At 37.4% G+C, this 15725-nt stretch overlaps 1 protein-coding gene across 1 annotated transcript; it reads right to left on the reverse strand.

The window, feature by feature from the left end:
- Nucleotides 1-281: 281 nt before the first annotated feature.
- LOC101559244 (olfactory receptor 508-like) lies at nt 282-1273 on the reverse strand. The gene is given in 2 exon segments (XM_012933827.2): nt 282-355; nt 358-1273. Coding segments are annotated over 2 exon segments (990 nt in total).
- Nucleotides 1274-15725: the final 14452 nt, after the last annotated feature.

Raw genomic sequence — 15725 nt, forward strand, 5'->3', positions numbered from 1 at the left:
TTACTCTTTATTTCCCATTTTGGGTCTTTCAAGTGTATACAGCTGTTAATTCCATAAGAGCAAAACCTTGCTATCTATAGTTTAAGGAACTAAAGCATATTTGCACTTTTAGATGCAAAACTGTACTTGTAAAAGTGGTGAAAGGAGAAAACAGAATTTTTGTTGGATGCTCCTATTTTGGTGGATTAATATTACTTTTAAATTAAAAATTGTCTTGATAACAATATCATGAAATATGCAAGTAGAATTCTAAGTGTGCTCTGAGATCTACTAATACATTATTATTTCATCTCAGGGCAGGTTCTTATGGAGTTTATAATTAAAATCAGATTATTTTGCGAACACCAATGTGTCTAGCCATCAGTTTCCTCATGGCCTCTTTAACCTCTTTGTTCCTTAAACTATAGATGAGAGGATTCAACATGGGGATCACAACCGTATAAAACACAGACACCACCTTGTTTTGTTCAGTTGAGTAACTGGACTTGGGCATCACATAAATGAATGTAATGGTCCCATAGAACAGAGTGACTGCAGTGAGGTGGGAGGTGCAGGTGGAGAAGGCCTTCTGGCGCCCCTCAGTGGAGCGCATCTTCAGGATTGAGATAAGGATGTAGACATAAGAGAGAGCAATGATGAGCACAGTGACCACAATGATGGAACCAGAAGAGATGGCAGGGATGATTTCAAAAGCAAAATCGTGAGAACAAGAAAGCTTCAAAAGTGGAGAATAGTCACAGAAAAAGTGATTGACTTTATTTGGCCCACAGAAGGACAGCCTTAATAAACAAACAGTAAATGTCCAAGCATTCACACACCCACCTAAGTAGGATGTTCCCACTAAAAGAATGCAGATTCTGGGGGACATGTGGGTGGAGTAGAGAAGGGGTGAGCAGATGGCTACATAGCGATCATAGGCCATGGCAGCGAGGAAGAAGCACTCAGCTGTCCCAAATGTGACCACAGAACAGAGCTGAGACACACAACCAGCAACAGGAATGGTGGTTCTTTCCCTGAGGAAACCCCCTAGCATGATAGGTGTGACTGAACTGGAGTACCCGATGTCTACAAAGGCCAGGTGACAGAGGAAAAGGTACATAGGGGTATGCAACTGAGGGCTGTTTCTGATTAGCATAATTATGCTGACATTGCCTATTAAGGTGAACCCATAGATTCCTAGAAAAAGAATAAATAAAATGGTAGAAACTGTAGAGTCCTCTGTTAGCCCCACAATAACAAATTCTGTCACAGTTGTGTAGTTTTTTATCTCCATCTATACTGGGAAATCTTTGCTGCCCCCTGAAAGGGAAAATAAAAAGTTAATATTAGGATGGAACAGAATATAATATACATTTTTTTTGCTTTTTGGGTCACACCTACCATGCTCAAGAACTACTCCTGCCTCTGCACTCAGGAGCCACTCCTGGTGGTGCTGTAGGATCGTATGAGATGCCATTGATTAAACTCGGGTTGGCCATGTGCAAGGCTAATGCCCTACCTGCTGTCCTAGCACTCTGGCCCCTATGATAATTTTTGTATTGAAGTTTTGAAGTAGCTATATGATAAAAATGACAAAAACAGAAATGTGTAATTCTGGTAGGAATTGCTTTCACACAATACATCATTTAAAATTGATAGTAAAATTTTCATTAATGTAATAGGAATATTAAGAAAATTATTTATCTCAACAAACTTAATTCAGATTTGCATCATATAGTTCATTTAGGAGTTCTGAACAATGAAGGTCAATACAATTTTATAATACCACTTTTTTCCTTCAAATATTTAGTATCAAGAACACTAAATATATTCACAGCAGAATCACAAACATGTTAATTCTTATTTTAACATTAATATCTGGGACTGGAGCAATAAAACAGTGATCAGGGCACTGCCTTATACATAGATGACCCAAGTTTGACCCCCAATAGCCTATAAGGTCACTCCCTGCCAGGAGTCATTCCTTGAATGCCAAGCAAGAAGTAATCCCTGAGCATTGCTAACTGTGGCTCCAAAACCAAAACAATAAACAAAAACCGAACATTAATGTCTAATAGGATTATATGATAATTAACTGAACAACAGAATGACAGTATTAATAACATGTAATTATATATCTGAAATCTGAAGTTCTAGATTCCTTATCTTTAATCCAGTACAAATTTTGAAACTTTGACTAGATGTGGGTTGTAAACTAAATGAGAAGGCATATATTCATTTGCTCGAGGGTAGGAGAGGGTTACTGTATTTTTGGATTGTTTTGGGGCTGAGAAGAATCTAGCACATGTAAAAATACATTGTACTACTCAACTGCATCCCTTCCCCAAAACTCGATTTTTTTTATTTAGTAGAGCAAGTTATTATAAAGTTTTATAACTCGGGGGAAACCAGAAACTCAAATTTTTTAAAAAAAATTTATATTCACAAATTACCTGCTATAGTGCCATGATAGCATGAAAGCAAAGTATAAAGCAAAAATGCTATAAAGAGTTTGGGATCCATTTCCAGCTTTTGTGTCAACTATGAGACTTCAGACAACTGCATGCACTTTTTAACTCCTCATTATTCTTTTTTGTTTTAATATAAGCTCCTTTGTACTCCTTGTTTGAATTTGATGATGAGGTACTTAACATTGAGATAAGGGCTCATAGAGTAAGTTGATACCCAACAAATTATTTCCTTATAATAATCAAACTTGAACTTATAATACAAAAATGGGAGATAAACATTTCTACTTTTATATTTCACATAAATATAAAAGAAAAATTATTACCTGCAGATGTTTATACCTCAATAACAAATGCCAAATAATATTCACTATAAAGAAAGGCTGCATTTATGAGACTTGGTGTCTTTGGAGATGTAAGCCCTGGAGTATACTCCTTGTTTGTGAAAGTACTCAAGGCAGAATCAGAGGTACATGTGATTATGTAACTACATGTTAGGGAATCACTTAAGGTACACAATTTTTGAGAGTGCTATAGGTTAGTTTTTAATAAAAACTTTTGATAGAGTGTTGAAATTATCTTGTCTAGGGACTCACAGAATAAAATATCAAATAAAATTTTATTTTAAAATAGAAATCTTATTGGGAAAGTACTTGTGTTTTTAAAATATACTTAATATTTTATTTTGAGATCATTGTATATTAATTTGTGGTTGCAAGAAATAATAACTGAGCTTCTCCAATAACAGCATCTGACAAAGCACTCAATTATCACAACCAAAATATTGAAATGATCAAGGTACAAATCCCAAAACCTGCTTATCATAGTCATGATAGTAACTTCTGTCCTATTCCCAATTCCTTCTTAACTTCTGGCACCATTAATCTGATATTCATTTCTTTATTTTTCAAGAATTTGAGGGTAATACGCAGCAGAGCTCAGGGTACTAGACAGCACTGAAGCACATTAGACCTTGAAATCTACTAGACTTACTCTCATGGATTTCAAAATTCTCTGAGATTTGTGACTTTCATTCCAACATATCAAAAAAAATCACAATCCCTGGTCTCATAGAACACACATTCTATGCCAGATTCCCCATGGCAATACTCCCGTTTGAGCAATGCTACCCCGATGATTATGCATCCAGGAATTCTCCTTGAGTAGAGAGTGTCTTGGAGACATTGTCTTGAAGCAAAGGGCAGTGCCAAAGGGGTGCCAACAACATCCCAGTATTCTAACATTGAAAGATCAGATAAAAAAAAATTTAAAACTAAATAACTGGGTGAACAAGCAAATCTTTGGATTATGAGCTTTTCAAGTAGCTTTAGCTCCCTTACCTTTTAGGTAATCATTCAAAGATATGTGAAAGTAGTAATACTTGAGTCCAGGAAAAATTTAACAATTATTAAAAGGATTATATGTGTCTGATACTAGTAAGTATCTAGAAATGTGTACTCTCTAAGAGCCAGAGCATAATACAGCAAGTAATGCACTTGCCTTTCATGCAGCTGACCAGGTTTAGTCCCCAACATCCTATATGATCCCCAAGCACTTGCAGGAGTAACCCCTGAGCATCGCTGGCTGTGACCCTCTCCCCACATAAAAGCATGTGTTCTCATCTATTATGGTAAAGTTTTGTATTTACTAAAATTTGAAGAAAATACTGTGATAAATTTTGTTAAATTTTTAAAGCTGTCACTCTCAATGTCACTGTCATCCCGATGTTCACTGATTGCTCGAGCGTGCACCAATAATGTCTTCATTCATCCCTGTACGCTAGTGTAACTGAATGGTGTATGCTTGCTCCAGGAACACTAAGAGCACGTTGTTGTTACTGTTACTGTTGTTGGCATATCAAATACATCATGGGTAGCTTGCCAGGCTTTGCCATGCAAGTGGCATATTCTTGATAGCTTGCCCGGCTCTCCGAGAGGGACAGAAGCTTTTGGGGCAGCCTCTAATCATCTTTACAGGTCCTTACAGGCTCCAGGAAAAATTGTGTTGCTCTCTTCCTGGATCTTTGTTTTATAGTCTCTGCATCTTGGCCATTGATGAAATTATATGCTGCTGGGGTCAGTGTGTGGGCGTGACTGCCAAGCTACTGGAAAACTGGGGATCTGGGTGGAGGAGGCTCAGTTCTGATTCGAGCAGGATTGGAGATCTAAGGTCCTGCATACCTGGGTTTCTCTGCCAGATCCTTCATAGGTGAGGCTCATCCGAACATGTGGAGAGTGGCCTTGAGCCAGGTGGTTGCTGGGTTCTGGAGGTTTTCGGTTATACTCTAAAATTTTAATGCTATACTCTAAAATTTCAAGAATTCCATTCAGGATATAATAATAGCTTAGAATGCAAAAATACTTATAAAATGGATTCAGTGCATGATTGTATACATAATATATTATAATATTGAATGTATATATAGACTATTACAAAGGGTATAGTGTTCATAATACAGGAATGATTAAAATAATTCTGACACCTTTATTCTACATATTATTTTGTAGTCATTAAAGTAATTAGATATGTACCTTTGAAACAAGTCTATTATATATTCCTTTTGGGCTTCTTTGGTCAATACTGGTGATTGCCAAGCAGTGAAGGCAGGGGAGAAGAGAGAAAATATGTAAACTAACAGTCGCACAAGAACAGTGTTGAGGACACTTTGATGGTGGAAAATTGTGATAACTTTGAACATCTAAACCATGAAAGTTGATTCAATTGGACCATGTTCCCAAACCACACTTCATTCTTAATTTAGAAAAAAAAGACCCAAAATATTACTCTTTAGCTAATCACTATTGTCAGAGCAGAATTTTTTAAAATTCCAACTTGTTCCTGTATGTAAGCTATGTGCACTTCTGCAGGAAGTCCTGAGACAGAGATATACAGGTGTTGTGGTAATACATTATAAGGTTTGGTCAAGGGAGCATGGCCAAAGTCTTGTTACATAGTTAGACATTCATTTACTGTTTATTTAGTCATTTCTCTGTATACAGGCACAAAGAAGGTAGAGTTTGTTTTTTACTCTCTTGGTCCATTTTGGTTAAGCATCAGGATTAAACTGAAAAGACAGGAAAACAGGATTGCATGAATGAGGCTAAGTTACATCTTATTAACATAAAGAAAAAAAACATGAGAAAAGGCTTTGCACTTATAAAAAGTTTTATGTGATATGAGAGACCTTTTATGAGAAACGAAGACCCAAAGAAATGGGAAGCCTACATAGACTGTCCAAAGAGAAAAAAAGGTAGAAAAATTAACATTCTGTTTGTAGTCATTCTGGGTGAGTCTAGTGATGCTCTTAATAGGTATCTTTTAATCAAGATATGCAGAGAAGCAGGTGACTCATTAAGATGACACTGTAAGCACTGATGCAAATTCTGCTCAGAAACTCCAGAAAACTGGATGGCTTTGGTGCAGGAATGTCCATTCCCAACTCTGTGTAGGTCATGAGCCAGCAATACCATAAAAAATAACCACCTCCGTGCTGGAAATGACAGACCAGAACTCTGCTTTGTTTTTCTACCAGGAACCCATGTTTATATTTGTGCATAATCAGCCTAAGCTTCTCAGTAACTTGTTAGTTACAGTGAAAAAGCTAATTGACATTGTAGAGCTACTTAAGGTTTTGTCTTTTTCATTAAGAAGTACAAATGTTGACCCAGCAATACCACTGCTGGGAATATATCCCAGAGAGGCAAAAAAGTACAATCGAAACAACATCTGCACATGTATGTTCATCGCAGCACTGTTTACAATAGCCAGAATCTGGAAAAAACCCGAATGCCCCAGAACGGATGACTGGTTGAGGAAACTTTGGAACATCTATACAATGGAATACTATGCAGCTGTTAGAAAAAAGGAGGTCAAGAATTTTGTAGTTAAGTGGATGGGCATGAAAAGTTTCATGCTGAGTGAAATGAGTCAGAAAGAGAGAGACAGACATAGAAAGATTGCACTCATCTATGGTATATAGAATAACAGAGTGGGAGACTAACACCCAAGAACTGTAGAAATAAGTACCAGGAGGTTGACTCCATGGCTTCGAGGCTGGCCTCACGTTCCGGGGAAAGGTCAACTCAGAGAAGGGATCACCAACTACATTGTATTCGAAGGCCATGTGGGGGAAGGGAGTTGCGGGCTGAATGAGGGCTAGAGACTGAGCACAGCGGCCACTCAACACCTTTATTGCAAACCACAACAGCTAATTAGAGAGAGAGAACAGAAGGGAATGCCTTGCCACAGTGGCAGGGTGGGGTGGGGGGGAGATGGGATTGGGGAGGGTGGGAGGGATGCTGGGTTTACGGGTGGTGGAGAATGGGCACTGGTGAAGGGATGGGTTCCCGAACTTTGTATGAGGGAAGTATAAACACAAAAGTGTATAAATCTGTAACTGTACCCTCACGGTGATTCTCTAATTAAAAATAAATAAAATTAAAAAAAAAATGATAGAGAGAAGGTCACTCTGATGGTGGGATTGGTGATACAACATTGAATGCCCACAATTGCATTATGAATAACTTTGTAAACCACAGTGTTTAAATAAAGCAAGCAAAAGAAAAAAAATAAATAAATAAATAAATAAATAAAAAGACAAAGAAAGTGGTACCTGAATGTTACAAAGGTAAAGATGTAAGTGGGGGAAAGCACTCGTTGGGATTTTCTTGTTAACAGCAGAAGCTGTTACAAACATGCTTTCATAATAATTTGTATAAATATAAACACTGTGAAAATTAAAAAAAAAAAAAAAGAAGTACAAATGTGTCCAAATCAATAAGGCAGATTTAAGCTTGAGTGATGTTCCCTAAATTGCTAGCCCCTTAAATACAGCATGCATAATATTTCACATGACCATCAGATGTAGATATATGAACCCAATGGGTAACACATAAATTTAAGAAATGAACTAAAGTATTTTTTTCTTTACTCTTCAAAACACATTTTTGGTGTGTCAGTGTAAGAGAGCTACCCAGGTTGGGCCATCTCTTGATCTCTCAGACATTTTTCTATTTCTTAACTTGCCCACCATTTTGCCTCCACACTTGGAGCTAGTGCTTTAATTCTTATGTTAATTATATTTTTAAAATTTAAAAGAAAAAGACTAGTGACTGATTGATTATTTAACTTAGGTTAACCTATTATGTAAACTTTGGTCCAAAGTAGCTTTTTTCCCTGCTTTTTGCTTTTTGGGCCACACTCAGCAGTGCTCAGGGGGTACTCCTGGCTCTGCAGACAGGATTATTCTTAGTAGATCCCACCAAAAAATGCAGAGGGCAATGAACACAAACATTGAAATGCTAATGTTTTATGTACCAAATGTCTCACTGGGAAAACAATGCTTCATTTCCTGTGGGAAGTTGAGGTGATACAATTAAGGCATCCTGGATTATAAACTGTTGATGCCAATACTGTAATTTATGATCATTAAACCACATTCAAGTGTGAGTCACCCACATCAATGTGTTAAGTTGTTCTGAATGTATTTTTTTATTTTTATCCTGAAGGATATAGTTGCCAACTAATACATTATATCACTGTCACTGTATCACTGTCATAGATTTGCTTGAGTGGGCACCAGTAACATCTCCAAGTGAGACTTGTTGTTACTGTTTTTGGCATATTGAATAAGCCACAGGGAGCTTGCCAGACTCTGCCATGTGAGCAGGATACTCTCTGTAGCTTGCTGGGTGTAGGATAACATAGTTTCAGGTAGTTTAGGTTTATTGGGTTACTCCCGTTACAGTGCTCCCACTCCTCTGTGTTTATTTGTAACTTCTTTCTTAGTGTTCTGTTGACTTGCAAATATTGTTTTTCTCTTCTCCTTGAGTCCTTTGCATAGTTTATTCAGAGCAATGTCCTTTTTGTATGGACACAGGAAGACTTAGCAAATGCTATGCTTTTATAACCTGGGAGTCAGTTGACTCTACATGATATTTCCCTCCTGGGCATCTGTTCTCTCGACCTCAGCTGCCCTTACTTCCTAGCATCCCCAAAATCAGGGTCCCGACGAGGGACGAGATGGACCCAGGGCAAGCGGTGAGTTGTGTGCTACCCTGGCATCGAGATGGGCCTGGCCAAAGTGCCTAATGCTTAACTATAAGTTAAGAGCTTGATCATGGACAAATGTTGTCATGGACCCTGCTAGGGTGAGGAATGATTAATCTGGCCTGAGTGCTGTGGTCTGAGTCTGTGGCAAGATGTTGCCAGAAGAGCTGCCTTGCAAGCCTCAATGTATCTCTTGCTATGTCCATACAAAAATAACTAGTATTAAGATGTTAATAAGTGTTTGGACTAAGGAAAAGAAAAAAAACCTTAAGAGTCTGGAAGGGCTTTGGAATGCCCTGCCCTCAGAAAGGGCTTTCTTATGTTGATTTTGCTATCTGGCTGGGTGTAGCCTAGAGGGCAAGGTGGGAGAGAGAGTAGGAGGAGAGACAGAGAAGCCAAGGAGAGGCTTGAGTTGATGCAGAGAGAGGACGGAGCAGGAAGTGCGGGAGATGAGAAAGATGGAAGATTGAATAAACGGTAACTAATCAGCAACCATCTTGGTCCTCGTTCTTCCTTCGCCTGTCCTTGGCCAACGACCATCCTGATCCAGTCCACACACTGCGGTTCCAGAGCACCGAACTAGGGTGGTGAGACAGAGCTGCCCAGAGAGCCCTCGACTGCACGCGCCCCGGCGTGCCTTAGTTTTTTACAGCTGGGTTCTCCGAGAGCAACAGAGAAATCAAACCTAGGTCGGCCACGTGCAAGGCAAATGCCCTACCTGCTGTGCTGGTGCTACGGATGATACATTATAATTGGAAATTAATTTCCTCTTAGTCCTTTGAAGTCCATATTTTTTTTCCTGCTTAGAAATGAACTATCTCATTATTGCTCTTAAAAGCATTAATTTTTGAAGAGTAATATCCATGGCCACAGAAAACCACAAGACTGATCAATGGTTGGAATCAACCACAAGTAAGTGTGTGGGGGGCAGAAGTAGATAAGGTAGATTAGGGAACAGTATAACAATAACGGATAGGAATGGTCATGCTGGACAAGATCTGAGGGTTAAAAGTAGGTAAAGGGATATTTCTAATAACCTTTCAGTATCTGTACTGCAAACCACAATTTCCAAAAGGAAGAAAGAGAGAGAGACAGAGAGACAGAGAGACAGAGACAGAGAGAGAGGGAGAGGGAGAGACAGACAGACAGACAGAGACAGAGAGAGACAGACACAGAGACAGACAGAGATAAAAGGAGAAGAAAAGCTCCTGCCATAGAGGCAGGCTGAGGGGTGGGGTCAGGAGGTGATGGGAGGGAAACTGGGAACACTGGTGCTGGGAAATGCACACTTGTAGAGGGCTGTGTGTTGGAATACTGTATGACTGAAATCTAATGATGAATAATTTAATAAGGGTCTATCTCACAATGATTCAATTAAAAATTTTAATTAAATAAAATTCTAGGAAATATTTCAAAAGTTTTCATTTTTTTCTGGAAACGTTTGCCATTTTTATCTCTTGTATTTTTCGTTTTTATGTGATTTCTCTAGGTTCTTATGCTGCTAGTGGTTTAGCGATTCTGTGTCTGTATGACTGAGATGCATTATTTTTTAAAGCCATCAGTAGTTATATATTCAAATATTGCTTTGATTTTATTATTTATTTTCCTTCTGGTAATCAGATTGTTACAGAAGATAAGAGCTAGTTGATTGCCACTCAATAGCTAATGCTTGAGAGAAGGGTTGATGCAAAAAAAAAAAAACCACACACTTATTCAGTTGCCAGCCACCTAAGAAAATGGGGGGTTGGTTGTTAGCTCTTAAACCATCTTACTCTCAGTTTGAGGTGGAGTTTATAAAGAGTTGGTGGAGGAAACAGCCAAACACAGAAATACAACTGTCTTCTGTGGTCTTATGACCTGTGTTATATTATCACTGTGTGAGACATGTTGTTCTTTTTCTTTCCCTTGTGGTTGGTTTCTAGTTTAACACTAAACACGCGGTTCATAGAAACATTTCCGAAGATTAGGGGAAAAGTTGAAGTAAAGGATAATAGAAAGAGCTAGAAATACAGTGGAGAACAAGATGAAGTTTCTGGTGCCAGCTCTTTTCCAAGATTGAATATGTGTGATTAAGCTTGTAACTGAATCCTTCAGACTGTTCATCCTGTCCTCCGAAGCCTGCCCCTCAGCTTTGATCTTGGTTGTTCTGTAACTCATGGTGTGTGTTTTGTTGTGGCCTCATCTAAAGTTTGACAAATCTCCCTTCAAATCTAATATACTGTTAAAGTTATACAATGAGTTCCTCTGTGTACGTGTGTTTGCCTGTGTGTGTATGCGTGCACACGCATGTGTGTGTGTGTGTGTGTGTGTATGTGTTGCCAGGGACTGAACCCAACCCAGTTACCTTGAACATGTGTTGTATGACGAAGCTATAGTCTCAGTCCAAAATTTTCATTTCAAAATTTGTCTTTAAATATTTTAAATTTTTTCATTATTCTTTGCTTTTAGTTACAGTTTCCTATGGAATTTTTTATTGTATGTTTTACAGTATTGTATTCAATTTTCTATTGTTATGCAAAAAATACTACAAATTTAATAACTTGAAATACATTAGAAAAAAATCCCACAGTTGATATGTGTAAGAAATCTGAGCTTTGATAAGTCTTCTTTGAGACTACAATCAAAGTGCGACCTGGGGCCGAGACATTTGGTAAAATGGTGAGAGCTCCAACTCAAGTTTGGGTAGAATTTGACACCTTACCATCATAGCAATAAATCATTAGCACTGTCAGGTGTGACCCAAAACAGACAAATACACACACAGACACACACACACACACACAAATGTAAAGCTGAAAATATAAGAGCCGTTAAAGCTCAAGGAAAGGTTTCAATATGTTTGATCCAATTGAAGAGAAAATTAGTGAACTGGAAGATAGTTCAGAGAAAAAAATAGCCACAATAAATGATGGATAAAATTAGAATTAAAAAATAAGAAAACTAGGGGGCTGGAGGGATAGCACAGCGGGTAGGGCGTTTGCCTTGCACGCGGCCGACCCGGGTTCAAATCCCAGCATCCCATATGGTCCCCTGAGCACCGCCAGGGGTAATTCCTGAGTGCAGAGCCAGGAGTAACCCCTGTGCATCGCCAGGTGTGACCCAAAAAAGCAAAAAAAAAAAAAAATAAGAAAACTAAAAATGTGTGACCTAAAGGACTTAGTCAGAAAATCAAAGATGCATTTGTTTCGCAGAAGTAGGTTGTATTGCTATACATGATTCTAAGGACACTGTAATCAACTGGAAAAATTCTGCTAAAACTGGTTGTTTCCAATCTTCTTAATATATGCCATTCTTATTGTGTGAGGTAGTATCTCATTATTTTAATTAGTGTTTCCCTGATAACAAATGACAATGAATAATTTTTTACTTGCCTACTGACAGTATATCCTCTTGGAGGTAGATTCTGTTCATCTCTCCTGATTTTTTGATGGGATTATCCATTTTCTTATTTTTGAGCTTTGTGAGTGCTTTATATTTCTTGGATATTAGTTATTTATATGATGCATTGCATGCAAATGCATTCTGCTGTTCATTAGAGTACCTTTTTAATTTTAACCTGAGTTTCTTTTGTCATACAAAACTTTTTGATTTGTTGTAATCCAAGTTATTTTTATTTTGTTATCTTTACCACTAAAGTCAAAACAGTGAAAACAGTCAAAACAGCTCTGGGTTCCTTATCCTGGAGCACTTTAGCTATGTTTCTTTGATGTATTTTATGGATTTTTATTTAATCATGAGGTCTTAATCAACTTTAACTTAACTTTTATGTATAGATAATGAGATATGAGATACAAACATATATATATATATATATACATATTTATACACTTTTTTTTGCACATGACTATAGTTTTCCCAACCCTATTTGCTGAAGGGGCTTTCCTTGTTCTACCTAATGCACACGACTCTTTTGTCATAGATTAATTGTCCTTAAATCTCTGACTTCTAGTATCTGAGTTGGTTTTATTGCTTAGTGAAAAATGTCAGGTTTCTAGTACAGTTTAGAGCACTGTAGCACTGTAGCACTGTCATCCCAATGTTCATCGATTTTGCTCAAGCAGGCACAAGTAACTTCTCCATTGTGAGACTTGTTACTATTTTTGGCATATTGCATATGCCACAGGTAGTTTTCAAGGCTCTGCCTTGCAGGCAGGATACTCTCGGTAGCTTGCCAAGCTCTCCAGAGGAATCAAACCTGGGTCGGTCGTGTACAAGGCAAATGCCTTACATGCTGTGCTATTGCTCCAGCCCTATTTAGAGCAAAAGTCAGTAAATGTCAAAGTAATTAGAAGACCGGATTAGACTGTTCTATGGAACATGGTTTAAAACAGTTAACAAAATATCATTATGGTCACCTAAATAAAATGCCCATTAAAGGCAATTTTTTTCAGTGACACAGTGCTCAAGATCAAATAAAGAACTCCAAAAATTCACAAGTTTTGATGTATATAATCTCTATCTAATCATTCTATAAATCTAAGAAAAAATGTCATTTTAATGCTTATGAATTCTCTGTCGAAGTAATAAAAACAAATTATTAAGATAGCCAAATTCCCTAATGCACACATTGATCTGATAATTTCATATATTGCATCATTTAGTCTTCATAAATCCACAATGTAAAATTTCAAACACTAATCAGAAAAAAATAGAAATAGAAGGTAAGAAGGCTCAAAATATCTTAAACTTCAAACTCTTTTTAATCCCTCCTCTTTGCTTTTTATGCTGTATTGTTACCGGCTTGTTTAAAAACATATTAGTGACTTCACTTGAGAAAGTTATCTTGAAAGATGAATCTGTACTCATCCCTAGTTGCTTCATTTTATCAGATGCTCTGGGAGACACTCAAATTTTGAAAATATAAAATTATGTATAAAGTAGCACTGTAGCACTGTCATCCTGTTGTTCATCAATTTGCTGGATCGGGCACCAGTAGCGCCTCCATTGTGAGACTTTTTGTTACTGTTTTAGGCATATCGAATATGCCACGGGTAGCTTTTCAAGCTCTGCCTTGCAGGCGGGATACTCTCAGTACGTTGCCGGGCTCTCTGAGAGTGATGGAGGAATTGAACCCAGGTTTGCTGTGTGCAAGGCAAACGCCCTACCCACTGTGATATCGCTCCAGTCCTATATAGCAATAAAACAAAATACAGCATATTCAATTTTAAAATAAGTTCCATAATATGTGTATTAGTATCACAAGGCATAAGTGAATTTAATGAATTTAAGTAATTAAAAAATAAAACAATGTTAAGTAAATTTGATTGAATCATTCATATTTTAGCCATAATACACAAAGATAATTCATCAAAATTTGCCAAAGTATTTATAAGAATGAGTAAAATCTAGGAGATAGGTTGTGCTTAAAATTTTTTTATAGAATTGAGCAGAAACTAAACATGCTACATTTGGAATATTAAGAAGCTAGTTCCTGCTGCTTTGAAGATATTTTTTCCTTATATATTTGCTCTTTTTACAAATCATATAATTTTGGGAGTGCAACTGTACAATCTCAATATGTGTGATATATTTCTCGATTATAGCTAGATCAATAATCATAGCATGAGAGGATGATAAGAACTGTGCTTGTTTTTTCAACCACTACTTTCAAATTCCTCTGCAAGAATGTACATTTTTTAAAAAGACACAAAACAAATACTCACCAAATTGTATTATTTTTCTTACTCTTTTCCTTTTTATATGTGTTATCTACAACAAAAATCACTGGAGCCTAGTTTCAAATCCATAAAATGAAAATGAAAGAGTCTGTTGGTATTCTCTATTGTGCTGTCAATTAAAACATAAAATTCTGAGGTAGAGGATAAGACACATTATAAAGGCTATAGAATTTCCAGGAAAAAGATTTTTTTAGTTTTCTAGGGTAACAGCAACAAATTACCACAAATTTGGTGGCTTAAAAACAGCATGGATTTATTTTATGCTATCTTTGGAGGCTCTAACGAAGGACTGTTCTTTGCCTTTCTCTGAACCTGGCAATTGACAGCAATATGGTACTCATATGTATAAAGTATGTATACCATATGTATAAAGTAATTTTAATATGTCCTTTATTTCATATTAGTTTATTATAATTCTATTTTGAGACACTAAGCTTATGAGAGATTAATGTACTATTAGAAACATATTATTAGAAACTATTAGAAACTATTAATGGGGTAAATGTAACTATGAGAAGTTTTATATATGATGTCTAGCTACTAAAAACAGTTCTGAATATTTGTGAATTAACTAAACCCTAAACGTATGATAACTCTATAAAAGTGACATACAACTTTAGAGGTAGGTGTGCTGAGACATACATACATATAGAGGTATGTAGTTATAATTCCAAATTTTTCAAACATTGTAAACCATCAGCCAGTTAGTAAAACCTGATTTTAATCATGGGCTTGGGCTGGAGTCATAGCCCATCGGGTAGGGCATTTGACTTGCACGCAGCCGACCTGGGCTCGATTCCTCTGTCCCTTTCGGAGAGTCCGGCAAGCTTCCGAGAGTATCTCGATCTCACAGGAGAGCCTGGCAAGCTACCCGTGGCGTATCCGATATGCCAAAAACAGTAACAACAAGTCTCACATGGAGACCTTACTGGTGCCCGCTTGAGCAATCACTGAGCAATGGGATGACAATGATACTAATCAAGGTCTTATTTCTGTAGTCCTTCTAAAGTAAAGGAGGAAAGAAAAAAATAACTGAGTGGTTTCTTAAGTACAGGGAGGAAAGAAAAAAATAACTGAGTGATTTCTTAAGTAGAGGGAAATTAGAAGCTGGGAGAAATTTCTTGATGTATTCAGAATTGATCAAAAATTTGGTGAAGTGTACAATACTTAGTTTGGTGTATCATGTATAGTCCATATTTGCTGTCTTTGTACATATCTTCCAAAAGATCTCAGGTAAAAGAGCATTTTTTATTCCTTGGCTTTAAGAAAGTTATTGGCTCAGGGGCCAGAGAGTCAGTACAGTAGGCAGGGTGCTTGTCTTGCAAGTGACTGACCCAGATTCAATTCCCAAAACTCCCTCTGGTCCTTTGAGCTCACCCGGAGTGAGCCTGGGTTCAGAGCCAGGAGTAAGGCCTGAGCGCTATTCTGTGTAGCCCCCAAACAAAATAAAACAAAACGGAAACTTATCGATTCAGTAGAACTATGACCTGAGGATGGATGTGAGCGTGGGAGCCCAGGGAAGATGGGAAGAAATGAACCTTAAGATAATGGT

This window comes from Sorex araneus, chromosome 6 (assembly GCF_027595985.1).
Source record: "Sorex araneus isolate mSorAra2 chromosome 6, mSorAra2.pri, whole genome shotgun sequence".
In the NCBI taxonomy this organism is placed as follows: domain Eukaryota; kingdom Metazoa; phylum Chordata; class Mammalia; order Eulipotyphla; family Soricidae; genus Sorex; species Sorex araneus.